The sequence below is a fragment of the Phocoena sinus genome, chromosome 8, assembly GCF_008692025.1.
Source record: "Phocoena sinus isolate mPhoSin1 chromosome 8, mPhoSin1.pri, whole genome shotgun sequence".
Taxonomy (NCBI): domain Eukaryota; kingdom Metazoa; phylum Chordata; class Mammalia; order Artiodactyla; family Phocoenidae; genus Phocoena; species Phocoena sinus.
In genome coordinates this window covers 87,331,162-87,355,705 of record NC_045770.1, presented here as the reverse complement: position 1 = coordinate 87,355,705, position 24,544 = coordinate 87,331,162, and the positions used below count along the sequence as shown (strand labels likewise).

Below are 24,544 nucleotides of genomic sequence, written 5' to 3'. Positions count from 1 at the left end.
GGGACAGGACGGCCTCTACCCGCGGTTCCCGAGCGCGCATCGCAAGAACGCCTTGGTCCACTGTGAAGGGTTCAGTGGTCAGCGACGAAATTAGAAACTGAAGGAACAATTGCTGTGGCTCTTCTTCGAACCCCACTTAAAGGACCACCCTGTGTTCTGAGGATGAGCTACTCCTATATTGTTGTATTAAAATCTGATGTCTACTATAAAATGGTGGCGATTTGATAAAAGGTGATTCTTTTTTCATTGTCCTCGTTTGATCAAATAAAGGTAGGTGAGGCAACATCGAAAGTCCAGCCTCTTTTGGTTTATTTTTCATTACTTTACTGGCCCATAAATTCAAGCATGGAAGTCCCCCGAATACACCCATCAGGGGGGTATGGCTGCCTCCACTTCATCCCCAGCTCAACTTCTTTACCCTAATTTACAAACCCAGCTTCTGCTCTCACCACGCAAGGGAAACTGTTCACTCCAAGGTCTCCAAATCCAGGCACCTTCCTGCATCAGACAGTGCAGAATAGGCTGTCCTCACTCAGACATACCAGAGCCTCCATAAAAAGGCCAACCCCAGCCTTTCGAAACAGATTTGATCAAGGCAAAGCCTTCTCAGTGCCGATCACATGAGCCCAAGCTCTCACTGGCATCTCTGGTCATCACCACCCCACCCACCAAAGCACGGGCCCTAGAGCTGGAAAAGCCCAGGGTCCACAGCCTAGCTCTTACCCAAGTCCAGGCAAGTTGCTTTGTTTCTCTGAGCGTCAATCTCCTACTAGGTCAAGCCATGATGGTGACAGTCCCTATCTCACAGGGATCTTAAGATCTGACAAAATCATATGTGTAAAGCACTTTCCACAGTGCCCGGGACACAGTAAGTGCCATTAACTGGGACAGTTAGTAGAAGCAGTCTTCGTAGTAGACATGCCCTCTTCCTAGCTTTATCTCCCATGGCTTCTTGAGACTCCAGCAAAACTACAGTCTTTGTGAGTCCCCAGATACACCATATACCTTCCCACCTCTGGGACTCTGCCCCACCAGCCCGAAATTCCAGCCTCACTCCCACCCTTTCCTCCAAGCTCATGTCAGGGACCTCCTTCACAATCCCTGTGCATCCACTGCAGCTGGAAGAAGTGTGGTCCTCCCCTGAACTCGGGCAGCATCTGGTCTGTGCCACTTGCCCGACTGCATTGCTCTCCACATGACCACACATGCCTCGTTCAGACCTATGTGCACATCTTCCTCTTGTGCTAAAACTCAATTACTTAAAAGTCAGGGGAAGCTCTGTACATCCATCAGTACCTGCCACAGTGCCTTACACGTAAGTGATCAATAAGTAATTGTTCTAAGAAGCCAGTGATATCATCCCCAATAGATCATTTTAAAATAGAGAAGCAGATGTAGTGTGATGACTTCCTATGTCCAGTGCTGAATTTCTTCCTAGAACCAAAGCTAGCAACATTTATATGTATATAAACACACACATCTATATACAGGGCTGTGTGTATACATATGTATACACACACACACACACACACACACACACACACACACACACAAATATGTTCATCCCAAAATCCCAGGCAATGCAAAAGGACAGTAATTAAAATTCTAATCTGATGGGATTGAAATCCATTGTCTCTGGGGCCCAGAACTTCCTCCACCCCACAATTCTGATTAACTGTCAGTACACGACTCCACTCTGCTCTCCCATTAAATTTACAACTTTGCACTCTGACTTCCGTGTTGTTTTGATTACGTCTTCCTTTGGTTTAGTCTTTACCACATTATTTCCCTCCCTCCATTCAAGTCACCCTTTCCATGTGGCACTGTTATTTATTTATTCTACAAAGCTAGCCATTTACCCTCTGTTTTGTTCCTCATCCCCCTGGGTTTCTGGATCCACTAAATGGCCTTTGTATGGTGCCTTATGTATGCAAAGAACTCAAGTCCAGAGAGAGTTCAATTTCATTCCATTCTGCTCTCCTCCTCCGTCTCTCAAATAAATGAAAATTATTTAAACAGGCAAGGGAACAGTCCGTGTGTCTTCTTCTAAATGTACTTAGAGGAAGGGCATTTCTATTTCAAAATCTTTGAGGCTCTTTTGTTCACCGTAGGAACTCATTTAAAAGGAGGTGCTCCAGAGAACCCAGGAAACTTAATGATTACCTCCTAGAAGCAAGCTGTTCATTCCCTTGAAGTCGGAGCAGGACCACATATGGAAAATTACCATCAGTCACTTAGTCTGCATGATGGCCCCATAGGGTGTATTCACCCTCTTCGACTGAAAAGTGGAAAAAAGGATTTTGTAGAGGCAAAGACTGAGATGAGCCATTTGAACTTGCAGCAGACCTACAATATATCCAGAATTCTCAGGACTCTCCTTCCAGAGTCTAACCTAGTACTGACCCTTTAATATGTCCTAGGTCATGAAGAAGAGTACCCTCTAGAACTTGTACACAAGCTCCAGTGTGAACTCCAAATACTTGGGTATTTCAGAGCCACCAAACAAACAAACAAAAAAGCTGTTTGAATGTTTCAGAAAGGCCAACAAGGCAAGTGGAAAACATCTCAGGGAGAGAAAAAAATGGGAAGAATAAAATTTTCAAAGTCAGTGTGAAAATGAGTCAGAAAAACCTAATTTCAGGCTCATGGTTGATGACCAGAAATTTCAGGACTGAAAATGCCAGGCGGACCAAGAGTCTTAAGACCAGAATCACAGTCGTCCCTGGTCGAAAATATTTCCAGTACTCAATAGGCTGAACATAGCCTGCGGTACAAACTGAAGTTCATACATAAGTAGAAGCTCATACATTCATTCAACAACCATTCATTGAGCCCCCACTTCAGTACCAGCACTGGGCTGGGCACTGGGAGTTCAGACATAAACGACACCCCCAGCCCTCAAACCCAGCTGCAGAGCATAGATTAGTAAGCAGGTGGTGATGCTGCTGAAGTGCCAGGCACCAGGCTTAAATACCTTGCATCCATGATCTCGTCCACACTCCCCAAGAATGCTATGAGGCTGGCATTACCTCCCTTTTACAGGGAAAGAGCCCACTGAGGCACAGAGAATACCTCCAAGAATGCTATGAGGCTGGCATCACCTCCCTTTTACAGGGAAAGAGCCCACTGAGGCACAGAGAGGTCCTGTAACTGGCCTAAGGTCACACAGCCAGGATCTGAACCCAGACCATTTGATTCAAGAGCCTGCCTCTCTTCTGAGCCATCACTCCCCCACACCACCATCAGAAGTGGAGTCCAGAAAGTGGCTCCCCAGTGCTCTGCTGGTTTTCTCACCATGGAGCACCCTTAGTCCAGTGATCTCAGCAGCCCTTACAGGGTAAAACACCTACCAAGACAGAGGAGCCCAGAACCACCTTCGAGATGCTGAGCCATAGGAGCCCCCAGAATCCATGTCGAAAGCAGACATTCAACCCTTCAGCAGAATTAGACCTGATTACCCAGCCCCAAGGCCTGGAGTTCTGGACCTGGAAATTCTTGCCACGCCAACACGGAAGCAACCATCTCTCACCTGCACCTGTGCCGAACGTCCTCCCGATTCTCCATCTATATCCAGCTGGGGGACCAGGAGTGGCGGGACGAGGCGGGGAGGTCTGGCCACAGCCTACCGCACTCCCCTCACTGGTAATCAAGGGAAAGGACATTGAAACCACAGCAAGTTACCACTTTGTGCCCTTGGGAAAACTAATGAAGAACTCAAGTCCAAATATTGGAAGAAATGTGGGGAAGCAGGTGCTCTCATAAACCACTAATGGGAATATAAATAGATAGGACCATTTCAGAGGGTAAGTTGGCATTACCTAGACAAGCGGAGAATGTGCAAACCCTTTGACCCAGGATTCTACTTCGAAAATATTATGAAGTCCTGCTCTGTGCACAAGGATTTTCACTGCAGTGTGGCTAGTCACGGTCACAACCTGAATGTCTTAAGAGATGAGTGAACAAGCTTCAGCATATTCATACAATGGGATACCTGTAGCAGTTAAAAAGAACACATCTACAGGTGGCAACAGGGATGGACCTCAAAATTACAAGAATAAATGAAAAAATTAAGTTGCAAAAGTACACACAGAATGATAGCACCTATGTACACTTTAAAATATTATGCATTGGAGAGAGACACACACAAATGTGGGGAAAGATAAAAACAGACAGAAAGGCTATATGCCAACTTGAGGATCGTAGTGGCCTCTGGGCAGAAGAGAAGGTAATGAGATGAGGAACAGTCTTCGAGAGTATCTGTAATATTTTTTTCTTTAAGAAATCTGAATTTATATGGAAAATGTTAAAAATCTGATAGATCTGTGTGACAGGTACACTAGCATTTGTTATATTATTCTTGGTTTTTTTATGATGTTTGAGAGATTCCAGAATTTAAAGTAATTAAAAAGTATGTATTTTGAAACACCCAGGCTACTCTTATAATCATTGAGGTTTAAGAACCACTCAAGTATAGGGAACGAGCATAAATAAATTAGAATACCACGTGTGAAGTTTAACATGAACGAAAGAAAGGTAGTGGCAGCCGTTAAGAAGTGAGATTATGGAATATTATTCAGCCATAAAAAAAGGATATCCTGCCATTTGGAATACATGGATGGACCTTGAGGGTATTATGCTAAGTGAAATATGTCAGACAGAGAAAGACAAATACTGTACGATCTGACCTATATGTGGAATCTTTAAAAAACCCAAACTCATAGAAAAGAACAGACTGGTGTTTGCCAGAGAGAGGGGCTGGGATGGGGGGGCGGGTAGAGAAATGGGTGACAGTGGTCAAAAGGTACAAACTTCCAGTTTTAGTCTTAATAAGTCCTGGGGATGTAATGTACAGCATGACGACTATAGTTTACAATACTGTATTACATATTTGAAAGTTGCTAAAGGAGTACATCTTAAAAGTTCTCACCACAAGAAAAAAAATTGTAACTATGTGAAGCGATGGGTGTTAACTAACTGTGCTAATCATTTCGCAAGTAGACATATATCAATTTTTTTTGAAAAGAAGTGAGATTCACTCTGGGTTGGGAATTGAATATGGGAGGAAAGCTTTCTAGACAAGGAAATTCACTAGTAGAGTTGTGAAGGGTGTAGAGGAAGCTTTCTCTGAAAAACTGTACAAACACGGGCATGGCTTAAATCAATAGTAAGACCAGACAGCAAGCAAGGGTACACACTACAGACATAAGGCTGCATTTAGCTGTGGGAGAAGGAACGAGCTGGGAAACCCTTCTCAGTCAAGCTGGCCAGAACCATCTGCTGAAACTCCAGCAAGAAATAGGGATCACTTGGGCACCAACACCGTCCGCCAAGGAAGTTAGGGCAAGGGTCATCTGTATCAGTTCAGCCCACTGGCAAGGCAGGGAGGGTGTTCCTGAAGAGGCCTGATGCTGCTGGGAAGGGCGGGGATGCAGGGTCCACCACTGCAGAGCCCTCTCCGAAGTATCCACTGGGATCTGCAAACCAGACGAGAGCTGAGCGCACAAACCAATTGAGAGTTTTCTTATTATTGATTACTAATGTAGTCTGGTTTCAGCCTTTTTTCTCCCCATAGGTAACATTTCCCACCCATCTGAACGGGGGAGAGGCATAGGGGTTTACTCTCCATGTAGCCCTTGTAAATCATTGCTGTAAAATGTGTGGGAGAGTTAATTTATGGGAAGAGGTGGATTGAAGTGTTTGGCAAACAAGAAGGTCCAAAGCTAAGCAACAGGCCTTAGAACAAAAAGCAATAGTAATGCCAGTGAGACCAGGTCAGGCACCCAGGGGTCCTGAGAAGATCTGCAGAATTCAACAATTGACTTACAGCAAATTGCTAGCTTTTGGTGACGGAAGGCAATCAGGGCTAGGTTTGATGGAATTTAGATAAATGAAGAAATGCTATGTTGTGCCCCAAGTACCAAGGGGAAACTTATAACACACACATACTGCAAATCTGAATCATTCTGTTTCTTAAGAATTTTCTTTCCATGTAAGAATTATTCTTTGGGAACAGTGCCATCCAACAGAACTTTCTGCGATGACGGAAATTTTCCACATCTGAGCTGCCGAATAAGGTAGCCACTAGCCACGTGGGGCTAATGAGCATTTGGAATATGGCTGGTGTGACAGAAGATTTTGATTTTTTATTTTATTTAATCTTAACTAATTTAACTTTAAGTAGCCACATGTGGCAAGTGGATGTCATATTGGAGAGCATCCTTCTTACTGTCTGCATTGTATTCTAGCATATTGATGTGATACCTCACCCTTTCTAGGAAGCATTAGCTTCCAGCCTTTCACCATTAAAAGCAATGCTGGCACACAATCCTCATAGCTGAATCTTTGTACACATCCCATCAGGATAAAGTCCTAGAAGTGGAATTGTGGAGTCAATGGGTAATGACGCTTCTAGGCTTTTCCTACATAGCAAGACCACCCATTTACAGTAACATAGATGTGAGCAGAATTTTATCTATCACTAGCTGTTTTCACATACATGATCCTCAAAGGCTCCTCAACGACTACCAGGTAAAATCAGACAGGGCAGGGAATAGCAGCCCGTATGTATAGACAAGGAAACAAGCTGTGAAAGAGCACGCCGCTGACTTGGTTGGTTCAGAGGATTTTTACAGCCGACATCAAAGAATACACCCAGCCATTCTGGGATGTTAGACCATTTGTTGTCCCACATCAGCTTAAGGAGGGAAAATGCCAATGCTACATTCACAAGTGAAAAGAGCAGGATATTGAAATTATATTCTCCGGATGATCAAAACGACATAAAAATCAAAGAAAATAAACCAACGTGTTAACAGTCTTCAGATCATAGAACTGTAAGTTATGTTTTTCTAAATTTTTGTCCAAATTTTTACAATAAACTGGAATAATTATTTAAATAACATTTAGCTATACGTTAGTAGACGTTAAACAACATTTAGTTATATTAGTGAGCAATAATAAAAGCTAAGAGCCTCACGTGCATTATCTCACTCGCAATACTTCTACATGGGAGGGACCATTATTATCCCTATTTACAGATGAAGACACAGTGGGTTGCAGAAGGTTGAAGAAACCTGGCCCAAGCTGAGGCAGTGAGCTGGGATTTGAACCTAGGCTGGCTCCCTGGAAAGCCTGTATTCTTAGCTACGACAGAAGTGCATCTCAAACTTGAACGCGAGCCGGAGTCACCCGAGGATCTTGTTTAAATGCAGGTCCTGATTCAGGTGATGCTTGATGCTGCTGGCCTGGAGACCACATTTGGAGTAGCAAAGCTCTCCACCATAATCCCATGACAAGATTACCTTCTGAAAGGAGCAAATACACTATACTCAACCAGGAAAATGTTTTCTAATAATTTAAATAATGTCAATGCTTACTAAGATATAAAAGCAAAAACAGATTTGTCTTCTCAATCACTTTTGCAGTCTCCTTTTCTATCCATACGGCAGGGCTTAAACTGCTCTTGTAAATTCCCACCCACAGACGCTGGTGTCAGAATAACCCCAACTCGAAGCTTTATCAACCTTCTCGTCTCATTAGCAGGGAGGATTTTATCCCTGAAGCTTCCGTTAGCAAACAATTCCACAAACCCATGGAGCAGGTATGTGGAGGAAAGGCCCCAGGGTTGTCCTGAGGAAGCAGCCGGTCTCACCCGCCACCCCTGACGGCAGATTCTCGTTGCCGAGTCACCAGCACATTTTAGATTTGGTGTTCCCTATTCCCACGGACCTTTTCTTTGAAACATTAAAATTAGGTACTCTCTAAATGTTTTAACCTTCCAAAATTTGGCAAGCACTTGCTAATCTTATCTCAAAGAACCTTCAACACCCTTTAATTATGTTCCTAATTCTTCATGTCTTTTTACATGGCATTATCAGATACTGGTTTAATGAAACTTTTGCCATTTGCAGTAACCCTGTTTATCTCCTTTAATGCTTAATGCTATGCAATTACTCATCTGATACCACGAAAGTAGCCCTTGCATATAGGATTTTATTTCCCTAACTTTTCACTCTCTATCTTTTGGATTTTACTATGTCTCTTACAATGAATAGATGGGTAATTTTTTTTCCGCAAGAGTTAGTGACATTTTGTTGTACACTTAGTCTTATAATTGATGTATTTCTATTACCCTCCACTTCCCTCTAAGATTATATTGACTGATGCACTTCCTTCCTTGAATCATTTGTGTGGTTTCAGTAGCAAACTTTTATTTCCTTTTAAATTAGACCGGAAGATAACCTTAATTTTCTTATTGTTTAATGTTTTCAACTCTGTTATTTTATAAGAGAACTGCTTTCACTTTTTCCTCGCAGTAACTTCTCACGTTCCTTAAGTAAACTGTAAACTCCCCTCAAATGGAATTAAGATACACAGCAGTTTTCATTCACCTGTCAGAAACCCCTGTTTATACACCACATGCTAGACTCCCAATTGTCTAATTTATCACCTGACTTTACAATTGCTATAATCCATTTCCCTCTCAAAGGCCTCTCTCTTTTTGTCATGTTTTTTTTAAGCCACAGGTGTCTCTGGTAAAGATCTCTGCAGGTATTTGAAGCCAAATGAGACTGTTTTAAAATCTAGAGAAGAAACAATGTGTCACCAAAGGGCAACATCTAAATTTCATTCTTCCCTCAACTGCTTCTCTTCTTCAAAGTCAGTCTTCAGTGATCACCTCCGTGCCTTCCAGGTAACTTACAGGAAACCCTATTGTGTGACAGACACTAAGCCAAGCCCTGACTCAGGTGCTGGACTGTAAAACAAATAAGATGGACATCAAAGAACACGACAGACCCCATCCCGCCTCATGGAACTTGAATCACACGAGAATGGGAGAGTTCTTTCTTCAGTTCAAGATTATTGCTGAGTTACACTTTATGGGTACTTTCAAAAGGTCCTGAGATTGCCCCCTCAGTGCCGGACTGTGTTCCTTTCCCTGAACATATAGTCCAATTTCATTATCATCTACTTGGGCAACATAACTGAACTTTGGGCATGCTAAATCTTCCCCTACTGCATCACTGCTGTCCTTCACAGGTTCCACAGATGTTTATCGTTTCTCTATAACATTTACAAGGTTAATGCAATCTTTAATTAATACAGAATATTCCTGATGCGAGTCATTCTTTCCAACTTTATCTCTTTTACAGTAATTAGCAACCATTCTTTCCAGTCCCGCTAAGCCAGGCCCCAGCCAGCTGGGCTCCCTCCTATCGTACCTCTTAATCAAACTTTTATAAAGTCTGCTTCTGAAACTTCCATTCGGTTCTGTTCTGGTTTCTTTTAGCATCAACAGTTTTTTACAGCTTTGGATGTTTTTCTGATGAAACACCCTATGCTGCTAATCACTCTTTCATCGTCCCCAGACTCCCCCACCTTATTTTTATAATAAAAAAACAAGTTAAATTTAGCACTTTGCAAACCAATCGAGAGGCTTTTTTTTCAACTGACTATGGAGCTACGAGTGTGATGAGGGCTCACTTCTCAGCCATGTCCAGTTAGTTTAATGACTCTCGGAGAACACTGCCCTGATTCAAGGCAAAAGCTGAAGGAAAATGCTCCACTAAGGCCATCAAAGACAGCGTACTTGTGATATCCCTAGAGCTAACCTCACTGGACCTTACAATAACGAGAAGGGATTTTTAATGCAATAAAGTTACACACCATTTATGTTTTCGTTTCTCTCTGCCAACAGGCACACGAGTGTCCCACATGGAACGCCGGCATCTTAGGTCCGCACGTCTTCTAAATCAAGTTATTCATACAGGCCATGTCCCTCCAGCGCCCAGTTCCTGAAGGCCTGCTCCAGAGTCAGCTAACTGGCTGCCCTCCCTCTTTGCTGCGGCCTCCCTCCAGGCCAGAGACAACCCTGTCTTTAGACTGAACTACGTCGCCTGTCGAAAATCACAGTTGGACTTGAGCACCTGCCAATTCACCCAAATTACAGTCTCCTGGTATCACAATGACTCATTAAAAAGAGAAACAGTTTTCAGGAGAGAACTTGGGAGTAAGGGTTTGGAATTCTGAGGCTCATTCTGGCTTGCCTGTATTTATTAATGCTTTTCAGACCTGCAGCGTTACTTCCACACAAGACTGGACCTGCTGCCCACGAGAGCCCCTTGGTTTGAGATAACAAGATGGGGCAAATTCTTGCCAGCTACGACTTCTTTCTGGTACAGTACATTAACATTTCACCTTCCACAATAAATAACATCAATGAGTAGTTCAGAAAAAGTTCTCTCACATGTGAACTAAACAAGCTTAAGCTCAGAGTGAGAAAATAAGAAAAAACTTAGATTTTTTCTTTTTATATGAGGCATTATAATCAGCGCTGTATTTCTGCCTTAAAAATCTATTTCTAGACTTTATAAACAGTGGGCCCTTCTTTTTGGCACCCAGCACTGTTTGAGGGCAGTACTGACCAAAAAGAAATTGCTTTTGGTTGGGATTCCAACAAAATATTTCCATCAAAGGGGGGGAAAAATTCTCCATCATGAATATATTCAAAGGCAAGTCTCATGGTGCTGAAATAATTTGTTTATTGTTTATTGTTTCTTTTAATAAAGGAAGCCTCTACAGAGGCTAATTTAAATGCCTATAACAACAAGTCCTCCATAGCAGGGAAGAGCAAAATGTCAGTTTCAATCGGCCAAGGACAGGCCACTTGAATAAAATCAACTTGAGATATGCCCCGACCAATGGCTCTCCAACAGATCATTCTATCCAACATAATAAGCATGGACTCAATACTGACACCACTACCCAGTGATGGAATTCTCTAGCACAAGCTAGGGAGTACACCTCCTTCTTCCAACGCACGTGAACTTGAGTGTCTACTCAGTGCCAAAGCAGTAGAGCCAGCGGTCAAGAGCACAGGTTTAAGTTGTGCAAACCTACATGACAATTCTGAAACCACCTCTTACTGGCTGCGGGCTTGGGAAAATTCCTTAGTCTTCTAGTTTCCCCATCTCTGAAATGGCAGAGCATACCACCTACCTAAATGAACTGCTGTGGAAATGAAATAAGATTCATCAGCATAGGAGGCATGAAAAAAATTATGGTATTGACATATACCAGATGTTTTTAAAGCTGTTTTTAAAAGAATGGGTAGTTATATAAGAACTAAAAGAAAGATGGCCAGGAAGACACATACCTTTGGTATTGGAACATCTCCGAAATCAGGATGTGCCTAATTCATCTTTAATACTGTAACATCTCTGAAATCAAGATGTGCCCAACAGCCAACAGCATCTTATGAGAGCACAGGGTAAGCAGAAGCTGTGATCTATTGGTCACTGGCAGTGCCTGGGTGAACTTGGTCACAGCGGCTGATGTGAGTCATCACTTCCGTCCAGTTCTGTGCATTGTTGGTAATGCAGAGGTTGAATTTACCTGCTATTCAGAATGTCTTGTAAGAGATGACACTAAAACTTTGCATTGAAATGAAAAATTATTGTGTATACAAAAAGGCAAGGAAACCGCGTAAATTTGAAAATAGGGAAACAAATATCTGTCATTGGAGAAAGACTAAAATTCCATATTTTATTGCAAAGCATAAGCCAAACACCTTAAAGGAAGGTGCTTGAAGATATCCAGAAACAGCTGAAACCATACCACAGTTTGTTTGTGTGACAGAGGCAAAAGGATTGCCATTCACGAACTGAGAAAGTGAACTGCAAGTGAAGTTGAGTGAAAAGGCCAAATGCTTTGGAATAACTGGAAGGTTTAAGTTTAAACAACAGGAGGCAGGTGTGACCAATTCAGATAACTCAAAGTAGAACTGACAAAATTCAGTCTTTAAGTAAAAAAAGCAAGTCAAAAAACTACAAATATAGACAAGTATGAGCTCATTAAACTCTATGGGCACACAAGGACTAAACTGATATATACCAGACAGTTAATAGTAATTTTCAAAAGAGGAAAAAAAGGTAAACAGGATGAAGAGAGATTTTAATGTTTTATTTTAATGACTTCTGTTGTGCTTGAAATTTTTATAGTGAGCATATATTCAATGCATTATTTTTGTAATGTTTTTAATTCAGGAAGATTACAACAAAATGATACATGTACAGTCTTGGCACCCTGCCGGGTAGAGTAACCCTCCAGTGAGTGGTAGCCGTTATTACGCTCCTAGACCCCGCAAAAGAAATAAGAAATATGACATATACATTTAACATATGATCCTAGCCCTTAAGGAGTTTACAAGCTAGTAGGATTAGTGACTAAAAGAGGTAAGATATATATATATAAAGACATGTATATATACATACACCAAGATATGTGTGTGTATATATATACATATACCAAGATATGTATATTATACATATATACACATATTTATCATATACAGTATATGTAGTATGTACATATATGTGTCTGTAGGTAGTATGATAAGATAAAGAAGGTTGTTGCCTAAAGCCACAGAAGAAATGTCTCATTAGACTCTCATAAGCCTAGAGCTAAAAGAGCCTTAGAATACCAACAGATGTACCCCAACATTTTATCTGGATAGCTAAAGCTAAAAAAGCAAGCTAGGACATGTGTCATCACCTCTGAAACCTGATCAAGAATGACCCATCCAACCTGGAGGGCATTATACTCAGTGAAAGAAGTCAGACAGAGAAAGATAGATACCGTATGACATCACTTATATGTGGAATCTAAAAAATACAACAAATGAGTGAATATAGCATAAACGAAGCAGACTCACAGATGTAGAGAACAAACTACTGGTTACCAGTGGAGTGGCAATAAAGGAGTTGAGAGTGGGAGATACAAGCACTACTGGGTGTAAGACAGGCTCAAGGATGTATTGTACAACACAGGGAATATTGCCAATATTTTGTAATAACTTTAAATGAAAAGTAACCTTTAAAAATTATATTAAAAAATTTTTAAAAGAATGACCCATCCATTAAACATTCCCAATGACCAGATATCCACGTTTGCCAAGACCTTGTGACACACACACAGCTTTGTTCCCAAGAAGGCTGTGCATCCATCAGTATATCTCACATTTAGAAACACCTCCAAAACCCCACTTTTGGGAGAAGTGTCTCTGCCCTTCCCAGATCATGACAGAGGTAAACAACCCCATTTCCTTCACTGGATCATTTAATTCTTCAAGGGCCAAGAACAAGTTCTACACAGCTCTGCTCCCCTACAGCACAGAGCTGGTACCGCACTAGTGAACAGCCAAATAAAGGGTCAAGGAGAGTTTTCGAGTTACCCAGAGACAAAAGGGAGAAAAAGGGTCGCTAGGACTCTTCCCTGGAGAAGTCTTTTGGAAGAGGGCGTGATAGAGGCTCTCGTGTGCCTGAGGGAAGATAAAGAGCACTTCTCCCCTTCAAACCCAGCGCCCCTCTATTGGTACATCCTTTCTTCCCGCGAATTCACACACAAAAGAAGGCAGCGGCAGACAATGCACTTCGCTGGTCTGAAGAGAGGAGGAAGCAAAAAACCCAAGGAAGACTGGCCACCGAACAAAGGAGAAGGACAAAGGAGGACAGCTGCGAGGCAAAGTGTCTTAAAGGAATGCAAGAGTTACAAAGTGATGCAGAGTGTAACTTTCCAAAGACCTCAGAGAAGAAAGCAGAAGATGAGAATTTCTCCAAAACCAACTGGCTGCCAGTACAGAGGATTCCCCTCCACACTCTCCCGCCCACCTGCATAAGGAACTCAAGTTATAAAAGCTTTTGATGGGAAGGGGGAGGGAATCACGGGGAGGGAATGGGAACTGAGCGGAACAATGACTGCTCTGTAGGGCAGAGGCAGGGGGACTTCCAGGTTAAGATTTCAACGCGCAACTCCCAAGGCAAACTTTCAGAAAGCTTCTCCTCCAGTTCCCTACGCTAGTGAGCCTCCTGAGCTTAACAGTTTACTCAGGGAACTGAGTGGCTTCTGGTGTCACCCGCCACCTGCCTTTTTTTTTGCGGTACGCGGACCTCTCACTATTGTGGCCTCTCCGGTTGCGGAGTGCAGGCTCAGCGGCCATGGCTCACAGACTCAGCCGCTCCGAGGCATGTGGGATCTTCCCGGACCGGGGCATGAACCCATGTCCCCTGAATCGGCATGCGGACTCTCAACCACTGCGCCACCAGGGAAGCCCCCGCCCCCTGCCTTTTACCTGCTTTCTCAGCCTGTCACTCCCAAGGGAACCAATTCCACAATCTCCAAGGTTACCCGCTTTCACTATGGCACAAGAGGGAAACAGGAGGGAAAGGTCAGTGCTGAGGGTGTTTCTACATAAAAATGTATTTTCACACTGAACTTGTGGGGTTGCAGAAACAGAAAGCAGGAACCTGATGACTAAGACACCCTTGGGAGGAGGATGCCATCCTGAACCACTGCATCTAAAACACACTCTCAGAATGAGCAGTCAGAATGCTCAGGATGTATGGCGAGGGGGCACGCACACCAGACTAGGGGTTCTCAACTGGGGTACTCAAGTGGGGGTGATTTTTGCCCCCAGGGGGCATTTGGTAACAGCTGGAGACGTTGTTGGTTGTAACGACTGGGGGAGGCTGCTACTGGCATCAAGGACCAGGGATGCTGCACCAGACAGCCTCCATAACAAAGAACTCTCGGCCCCAATGTCAACAGCACTGAGGCGGAGACACTTCCCTAGACTAACCCCATCCCTGCAGTAATCCCCAGAAACCCTAACAATCCCACCTGAAATAAACATTTGCCATGCCTCTGACTGGGCAGTTACCGTGTCACAAAAGTCCACGTGTCCTGTAAGCAAGAGTAAACATCAAGCAGATGTGACACGCAAGGGCTGCATCCTCAGATGTTCTCCCAGGAAACGTCTTTAAGGGCGCTCCTCAGGACCCAAGAAAGTAGATTCTTTCACAACAATTACAATGAAAGACACACACACACACACACACACACACACACACACACACACACAGGAGCTGTCATCTTAAAAATCTCCCCAATTGTCAGGTAGAGGCACAGGCAAAAATAGCTGTACAGTTAGGATGGCCCATGCGATTCCAAAATATTCCAAAGAGAGAAAGAAAGAGGGGAAGAGAACAAACAGGACAACTCCACAGCCAAAAACAGATTTGCCCCCAGGGCTATCTCATAGCTAAAAACAGTTCAATCACTCTGAGTCATCCGTGGTATATAGCATCTTTTATTTTTTAATTGTAAAATATGATAAACATATAAGAGAGGGGAAATGTAAATATTGAGCTTAATGAATGAAAACAAACCCATGTAACTACAACTCAGGTCAAGAAACGGAACCGTGTCCAGTGGTAACTCCCTGCCAGGCGTGCCTCTCCCAGGCACAGAGTAAAAATACGGGTGCTATTTTGAAAGTTCCATTTTTACTCAAGGACTGGGATTTATTTCATTTTATTTTTATTTATTTATTTATTTTTGGTTGTGTTGGGTCTTCGTTGCTGTGCACGGGCTTTCTCTGGTTGCGGCAAGCGGAGGCTACTCTTCATTGCGGTACGTGGGCTTCTCACTGTGATGGCTTCTCTTGTTGCGGAGCACAGGCTCTAGGCGCGTGGGCTTCAGTAGTTGTGGCACACGGGCTCAGTAGTTGTGGCTTGGGGGCTCTAGAGTGCAGGCTCAGTAGTTGTGGCGCACGGGCTTATTTGCTCCGCGGCATGTGGGATCTTCCCGGACCAGGGCTCGAACCCATGTCCCCTGCATTGGCAGGCAGATGCTCAACCACTGCGCCACCAGGGAAGTTGCTGGGATTTATTTTTATGTATTTACCACAAATACCAACTGCTGTGACTGCAAAGTGGACAGATTTGGGAAGGGGGGCTGTTTATGGAAACAAGCTCATGGATTGTTAATTCACAAAAGCACATGGGGGAAAGGCATGGAAGGATGCCTAGAAACAGGGGGGAAAGCCCAGACTGTGGCCCAAGAGAAACTTGAGTTAGAATCTGGCACCCTGGGCACAGATGACCTCTCAGGAGCCACAAAATGACTTCCCATCACATGATATTATTGGAAAAATTCAACGGGATCATGTGTTTCAATGGCGAGCAAAACACCTCATACACAGGAGACAGTCCACAAATACTGGGTTCCCTTTCCTCTCCTTGCCCATGAAAAGATGCAAGGTTGAAAAGGCCATGACTTTCATAGATTATGTGATTAGAAACCGTCCTAATCCCCAAATTCTCTAAACTGTTTCACAAAAGTGATGATACAAGTCCACTTTCAAGTTACCCAGCTGACTTTGACAACGAGGCATCTAAACCAGTCTTGGAGGCCCAGAATGTACCGTCCTCCCTCCCCTACTGGCTCATATCCCTGTCTCTCCCTCACTTATCACAAGGTGAAAGACCTAAGTGGGCTGTCAGGAAAAAACACCTCACACCCCAGTAGGGAGCCTTCATCCATCTCTTTGAAGACCAAAAGCAACGAGGTGTGTTTATTTGTACTTGGTGCACACGGCCTCATCGACCGGCCTGGGCTGCACGAAGCGACTCAGTTCGTTAAAAATAATAATAAAACCCACCCGCTCACACCACTAAGCAGATCTCTCCAGGAGAAAAGGTCAACACCCACACTCCTGGGTACACATAGGGGAAATCAATCCTTTTCAAAGATGTCAGGCAGTCCCTAAAAGGTCAGCCAGGAAGGAGGTGAGCTGTCTGACCCCCTCAGGGCCCGGCCACCATTAGACATGCCTCACCATCCACGCACTTAAATCCACCAAGCCCACCACGGGAAGGAAAGCTGGGTATCAGATGGGCTGAGCCTTTCTCACAGGCTACAGTAAAAAAATAATAGCGGTCAAAATCGATGCTTCACTTCCCTAACACAAACAATAAAAACAAAGGAAGAAAAATACATACACAAACATATGAAGGCGTCTGAGAAGGTTCCTGAAAAACAAAGGCCTCCAGATTGCTCTAGAAATGCCTTTCAGACCTACAAAGACCCGGAACTCAGACTAGGGCTCCACTCTGACCCCAGGTTTCTTTACAGACTATCAAAAGAAGACAGAAGTCAAAAGCACCAGCTTTTATAATCTCTCTTGTTCTATCAACTTCCCTGAAGAGGATCGAGCTGTAGGATATGGGATAGAAGGGCAGGGTCCCTGGCCTACTATGAACCCCAAACTGAACCACCATGCAAGCTTCAGGAAAACTGACCAGCCCTGTTTCTGGTAACACTTCAGGTCAAAGTAGAATCCCTGCTAGAAGGATGATGCTTAATATAACAGGAAATGCATACACCCCAACCTGCCTAGAAGTTTCTAAACCAACAACTAACTGTAAAGGTGAGACAAAACCACACAAGCTCAATGACCACAGGTAACAGAAAACTACCACCTGGGACAGCTAGGCATTCTGTGACCACACCCCCTCCATTTTTCCCTCCCCATTATGACTATTTTATTTATTTCAGCCTTATTTTATACGTACACACACATATTAAGTAACCCGTGCCGACCAGAGAAAGACAAAATTAACTTTACAGTTATTTTTACAGAGTTGGAGACTCAACCAAAGCAACCCAGTACTAACTGGGAGATGCAATAAATAACACTTTCTACTGAGCCTCAAGCAGCTCTCTGAGGACAAACACAAATCCCGGCTTCCAGACTGTCCTGCTTGGGTGTCATCAGGGGACACACCAGGGCAATGCAAATTGAGAGCATGAATCTAGGCAGGTCTTTGTGTCTGAGATGTCCTGGAAATCTGCCTGTTCTAACAGCCTCCAAATAATCATTCACCCCTACCCGTGAGTGCCAGTGCCCTCTTGGAACTCTCTCCCTGTGGTGGCCCAATAGTTCAGGAGGAACAAGGCACTGTGACCCAGACCTGGTTAAAAATCCACAGCAGCCACCAGCATTCCACCCTCACTGGAAGCCACAGCAAACCCACAGACATCTAAACGGGAGTCTCCAGGAGTGGGGATGATGTCATAGGTCTGAGAGTGGGGGAAGGCTACCCAGTGGATTCTGAGGATGGCCAGGACCAGGGACTTCAAGGAAGGAGGAGATTTCTCTTTCCAAGTGCACACCTGGCAGGGAGGGGGAAGTTCAGAATTAAGTGAGTCTCCACTTCCCCAACAAACACACCACCAAAGACACCTCCACAGCAAGTAGCTAGAAGCACCTGGGAGAATCAGGCATTAATTAGACACGAGGATGGCACCGACGTCAGGCAAGCCAGCTTCTGCTGAAGTAAGTTCACTGGGCCCTGTCACCTACTTTTCTGGGCATCAGCTGCCCAGAAATAAACATCAAGGGGCCAAGGGCGTGGCGACCCTAGGAGGGGCAGCTGACAGCTGTGGCCGGCGGGCAGGGGCAGGGGAAGGGCTCCAGGCTGGAATTCGGAGCGCGCCCACATCAGCAGAAAAGTTCCCTGGAATAGCATGCTGCTCCTGGGGACCTCAGGATGCACACGCTACGGCGATGCCAGGTTCAAAGGGCCAGCAGATGAAGCCCGGATTCTCTCCCAGGGCATCTCGCCATTGTAGGTCGAGTGGGGGTAATCAGATGATTTAAATAAATGTCCTGCTCTCAGTATCAATGGGAAAGATTAATAATTCCCAGGTCCGGCCCTGCTTCATCTCTCTTTGCCCAAACCAAACACAGTCACAGGGAGGAATGGAAGGAAACGGCGATTACCGGTCGCCCTGCGGTCCAGGTAGGAAACTAAGGCACGGGGGTGCACACAAGAGAAACCAAAGGGGACCTGGAGAGGCTAGCACAGCACGGAGCATCCCGCGTCTGGGATGATGGGATCAGGGAAGCGTTCTCTCCCCTCCCCTCCCTTCCTCCTTTCCCCTACACAACACACACACACACACACACACACACACACGCACGAACTCTCCAGCTACGCCCAATCAGGGCAGCTGCCGGGCTCCCCAGAGCCGGACTGCACACAAAGCCCCGCCCGTGCACACACAACACAGCACAAGCCGGCGCGCACGCCCACACAATAGGACGGCGCGCACCCCGCCGCGGCCCCTCGCCGGGGTCCCGGCCAGCCCGGCGCCGGGGTCCGCCCTCCGTGCACACCCGCGCCGGGAGACGCAGCCCGGGCAAGAGGACGGGCACGATCGCAGCCCGGCCGCCGCGTCCCGCGCCCCGAAGAAAGTTCGCCGGACGCCCCCCGACTCACCCGCGGCGCTGCTCAGCAGCAGGCACAGCGGCCCCAGCAGCCACATGGCGCGGCCGCTGCTCCCGCTGCCCGGCGCCGTCGCTGCCCCCGCGGCCTCGGCGCTGACCCCGCCCCTCGCCGCGCCGGCCCCGCCCCCCGCTGTCCCTCCTCCCGCCCGCCCCGCCCTCCTCGGCCAGGCCGGCCCCGGCCCAGCTCCGCGAAGTTTTGCGAGCGTCCCGGCTGCGCGCCGAGCCCGCGTCCTGCCTAGAGTGTCCAGGCTCGGAGAGGCCGCGGAGGAGGCCGCGGAGGGTCCGGCCCTGGCGGCCTCTCGCCGCCAACCCCGTCTGGCTGCGAAGATCTAGTAATAGCCCGGGCTCTGTTCTTGCCTTCTCTTTCTCTTTTTCCTCCGCCTTTTGCTCCTCCATCGTCTGGGGATGCCGCGCTCACCATCTCCTCCTCAGTCCCAAATTTGGATTCTTTACGGAACTACAAAATGAGTGTACTCCAGGGAGGGAAAGAAAAAGTTGGAAGAAAGGGCCAAATATTATGAGGAAAAAAAAAATTTTTATATATATATATACACACACACATATATGTATGTATTATTTTTAGTAGCTAGAGTGGAATACGGTGAGTGCTTCTCAAACTTCTCAGACGCATCGACGCACCGGGACTCTGACTCAGTAGGTATGGGGTGGAGTCTAAGATTCTGCTTTCCTAACAAGCTTTTAGGTGATTTGGAAACTGATGGTGAACCACATGTGGAGTAGGCACACATAATTGTCCTGTGCTTTATTTCCTCTGGATCTTGTCTACCTAGACCAGGGGAACTTTGGGTCCCAATTTGCAGAAAAGGAAAGTAAATGTGAAAGTAGAAGCCCACATACAAAAAGAAGTTGGGGCCCCAGTGCAGTTGGGACTCCAAGACAACACTGGTGACAGTTCTCAAAGAATTTAGATGGAGGAAGAATCAATGACACTTTCGTGCTCCACTCTCCAGCCCCTCCCCTCCCCAGAAAACAATCAAAGCAAAAATAATAACAACAAAAAACCGAACGCAAGTAATCGCCCAAAACTGGAAATATCCATCAACTAAGGAATGGATAAACAAATTGTGTTCTATCACCTAATACAACAACATGAATAAATCTTAAAAGCATGCTAAGAGAAAGAATCCAGCCTCCAAGGGTACATTCTGTATGATTTCTTTTTTTTTTTTAATGTGGACGATTTTTGAAGTCTTTATTGAATGTGTGACAGCATTGCTTCTGTTTTATGTTTTGGTATTTTTTTGGCCCTGTGGCATATGGGACCTTAGCTCCCCGACCAGGGATCAAACCCGCACCCCCTGCATTGGAAGGCGAAGTCTTAACCACTGGACGGCCAGAGAAGTCCCCTATGATTCCATGTATAAGACATGAGGGGTGGGCTTCCCTGGTGGCGCAGTGGTTGAGAGTCCGCCTGCCGATGCAGGGGACGCGGGTTCGTGCCCCGATCCGGGAAGATCCCACATGCCACCGAGCGGCTGCGCCCGTGAGCCATGGCCGCTGAGCCTGCGCGTCCAGAGCCTGTGCTCCGCAAAGGGAGAGGCCACAACAGTGAGAGGCCCGCGTACCGCAAAAAAAAAAAAAAAAAAAAAAAAAAAAGACATGAGGGGTGAGGGCAAGGGAGCGAAACAAAACTCTAGGGACCAAAATCAGATCTGTAGTTATCAGGGTCTGGCCTAGGGAAGAGGATGAGTGCAAAGGGATGCAAGGGAAACTTCTGAGGTGGTGGACTGTTCTGCATTGCGATTATGGTGGTGGTTACGCAACTTTATACATTTGTCGAAACAGAGAACTACATCCCTAAAACCCACACCTAAAACAAGTGAATTTTACTGTATATAAATCGTACCAGTTTGGAGGAGCAAGGAGGGTGTGGGTGCTGGGACTGTGGGTGAGGGAGCTTGTAGATAGGATGCCCACACTAGATTTGGGATGTGCTGGACACAACCTGCAGGATACTGAAATTCAATGCTGTTGCTTTTTAATTATCTGTTCTAGTCTGGAAACATGAAGGCTAAAGTGAATCAGGTCAAAATTTTAAAATACCAGTGACAGTTCAGGGTAATGAGAAAATGTGAAGCAATGTAGGAGAGTTGAGCAAGTTCCATATTACAAAGGAGTTTGTCAAGCATGGAAAACATAAACAAATTCTCCAAAAGATTTAGCAACTGGGGGTTTTATCCTGGGATCCATGAAACACTAGGGAGCTCATCTCATAAGCTTCAAAGAGTTTTAAAGCCCCCCCAAATTTTATGCATATTTCAGGTGTGTGTATGTGCATTTTTCCAGGAAGCATGTCGCAATGAGGCCCCTGGCCTCTGATAAAGATACACAAGAAGGCAAATAATTTCTCCTACAGCTACTCATTTTCCCCCAAACATTAGGCATACAGAAAGAGAATGGATCTGACCCAGTATCATCTTTCTTGTTTCCTTGTGTTACTTTGGGTACATGACCTTCAACTCTGGATTTAGTGTGCCTGGCTTGCTTTCTGTCTCTCTGTCTCTCTCTGTCTCTGTCTCTCTCTCTCTTTCACACACACACACACATATTTCTTTTAAATATATGAATATCTTTGAAATCATTCCAACAATGTAAAGCCCTCTTTACATTCAATGGTTGTTTTTATACTTATATTGAATCACTTCCAACCTCCTCACCATATAAGCTGGGCAGGAGGTAAAACCATTCTTTATACTTCATTACTCTCCTCTTTCCCAGTTCTTTAGAATTCTATCAAAAGCACAGTACACTCGGTTTCCAGAAAACATGGTAGGTTCCAGTGCTAACTGTCCAGATCTCAGGGAGCCAGTCCCAAGTCGTTTTTTACAGTTGGTTTCATACAAATCAAAACCAGAGTGCTTTATGTCGCTTATTTACCAAAAATGAGACACTCTGACCTTGGATGTGTGCTTTGAACATGGCTTCACATTGCTGAAGGAGGGAAGAAATTTTGTCTCTCCGTGGTCTTTGGTAGAATGCTCTATAGTTCCCATACTTTTTCTCATTAACTCCTCACAGCAGCTCCAGCGACATCACAGGTGAAAACAGCACAAACTAGACTTGAGCTCAGCTTCTTCTTACATGTGCTCCAATTCTCTTCACTTGCCACACATTAGTCTGTGACTTTGGGCAAGTTATCAGCCTCTCTGAGCCTTAGTTTCCTTATCTGTAAAATGGGGATAATAAGAGCACCTGGATCCTAGGGTTGCTGTCAGGATTCAATGAGGTATGTAAAGTCTTTAGCATAGTACCTTGCACATAGTAATTGCTCAAGGAAAGGTAGATGCTGGTGTGATTGTGGCTGTGATTCATATTACAAGGCAGCTGCTGTGGTAGCCAGTCTCCAAGATGGCACTGAAAGATCCTTGGCTTCTGGTATCCATGCTTTGTGTAGTCCCCTTCCACCCCTGAATGGGGCTGGCCGACATATGTGACCAACGGATATTGTGGAAGTGACAATGGGTAACTTCTAAGGCTAGGTCACAAAGGATATAGCAGTTTCTTCCTTGCTCTCTTAGATCCCTTGCTCTGCGCAAAGCCAGCCACCATGTTGTGAGGACACGCAAGCAGCCCTGTGGGTAGGTCCACATGGAGAGGGACTGAGCTTCCTGCCAACTTGGAATGAACCATCTTAGAAGCAGAACCTCCAGCCTCGATCAAGCCCTCAGATGACTGGGCCTAGACCAATATCTGACTGGCTATTATGAGAAATCCTAAGCTGGAACCACCCAGCCACTCCCAAATTACTGATCTACAGAAACTGTCAGAGATAAAAATATTTATTGTTGTTTCAAGCCAATAACTTTCAGGGTGATTCCTTATGCAGCAATAGATAACTAGTACTTCTGCCTTTAAAACCATCCAGAGGATTGACTTAATGATTCTATAGGGCCTTTTAAATGACTTCATACTTAGAAAACACTTTGAATTTTGCCTGCTACATGGTAAGCACTCGAATGGTCGTTTTATTGTTATCATAGTTTATTTTAAAATTATTGTCATTACCATTACCTTTTTTCCAACGCACCTAAGCAACTTTCAAACTTTAAAAAAATGTTTTAACTTGAAGAAGAGTAAGGACTTGTATGGAATAACAAGAGAAGGAAGAGCCAGGGACACTGAATAGATAGAGAGAAACTTGACTTACAAAAAGTTTACTGAAAACAAGTAGGCATTAGCTTCATAAAAAATCAGGCAGAGAGGGCTTCCCTGGTGGCACAGTGGTTGAGAGTTCGTGCCCCGGTCCGGGCAGATCCCATATGACGCGGAGCGGCTGGGCCCGTGAGCCATGGCCACTGAGCCTGCACGTCCGGAGCCTGTGCTCCGCAACGGGAGAGGCCACAGCAATGAGAGGCCCGCGTACCGCAAAAAAAAAAAAAAAATCAGGCAGAGAGATGGTAGGAGACATCCCACCTCCCTCCCCCCAGTCACTTCTGTGGCTCACAGTTTCACAAGGGCTCCATACTCCCTGCCCTATGCTCTACCTTTCATTCATCTGATTTTCATTCTTCTCTCTGGTAAGTGAAGAAAACAGAAATTCACTTGAGGATACAGCCACAGAAGGCTTGTTCCACTCCAACCTGTAGTGGATGCTGGAATGTGTCTGTTGAAAGGCTGCCTGGTGGAAGAAGACGACTACACTTCTCCTGAAATGCACAATGCCCGGCACACACACACATGCCCATGTGCACTGTCTACCCCTCACATGTTATTATCATGAGTCCAAAAAGTCAAGTAACTGAGGAACAGGCTTGGAAGTGGTTTGACACACCTGGACTCCTACATCCCACCACTTACTAGTTCTATGAGGCTGAGAAAGTCACTTTACCTCCAACTGTCAGTTTTCTGTGAAATGGACATAACAATTGTACCCACCTCCTAGGGCTGTTGCAAGAAGCAAGAGGACTCACTGATCCCCTTACCTTTTTGACAGTTATTGAGAGAGAACTGTGTCAAACACTGTTCTAGACTCTGGATTGCTGCGGTAAGCACACATTTCCTTGTCCTCATAGAGCTCATATATCCAATTGTAATACAGTGCCCTTTATAATTGGGCAATTTGAAGCATTATGCAGAGTTCCTGACTCACAGCCCTGATTTGTTCAGCTCTTATTTGTATAACTGGCTGAGGACCCACATGTAAGTGGGAAGTAATACCATTAAATATGAAGGTTAAAGCTGCAGAAGTCTGCAGTAGGCAACCTCTGATATGGCCCCCAATGATCCTACTTCTTGGAATTCACACTCTTATGTCATCCCCTCCCTTGAGTGTGGCTGGACCTAGTGATTCAATTCTAACAAAGAGAATACAGCAGAAGTTATGGGAGTTATTTCCAAAACTACATTACACCAACACTCAAGCTCCTGCTTCTCTCTCTCTCTCTCTCTCTCTCT

At 45.0% G+C, this 24,544-nt stretch overlaps 1 protein-coding gene across 1 annotated transcript in view; it reads right to left on the bottom strand.

Annotated features, from left to right (window-relative positions):
- LDLRAD3 (low density lipoprotein receptor class A domain containing 3) overlaps positions 1 to 19,181 on the bottom strand; it is a 258,143-nt gene extending 238,962 nt beyond the window's left edge. The window contains exon 1 of the mRNA XM_032638780.1: positions 19,122 to 19,181. Within this exon, the coding sequence (XP_032494671.1) occupies positions 19,122 to 19,167 (46 nt within the window). The 5' untranslated portion in view covers positions 19,168 to 19,181. The remainder of the gene's footprint in view (positions 1 to 19,121) is intronic.
- Positions 19,182 to 24,544: the final 5,363 nt, after the last annotated feature.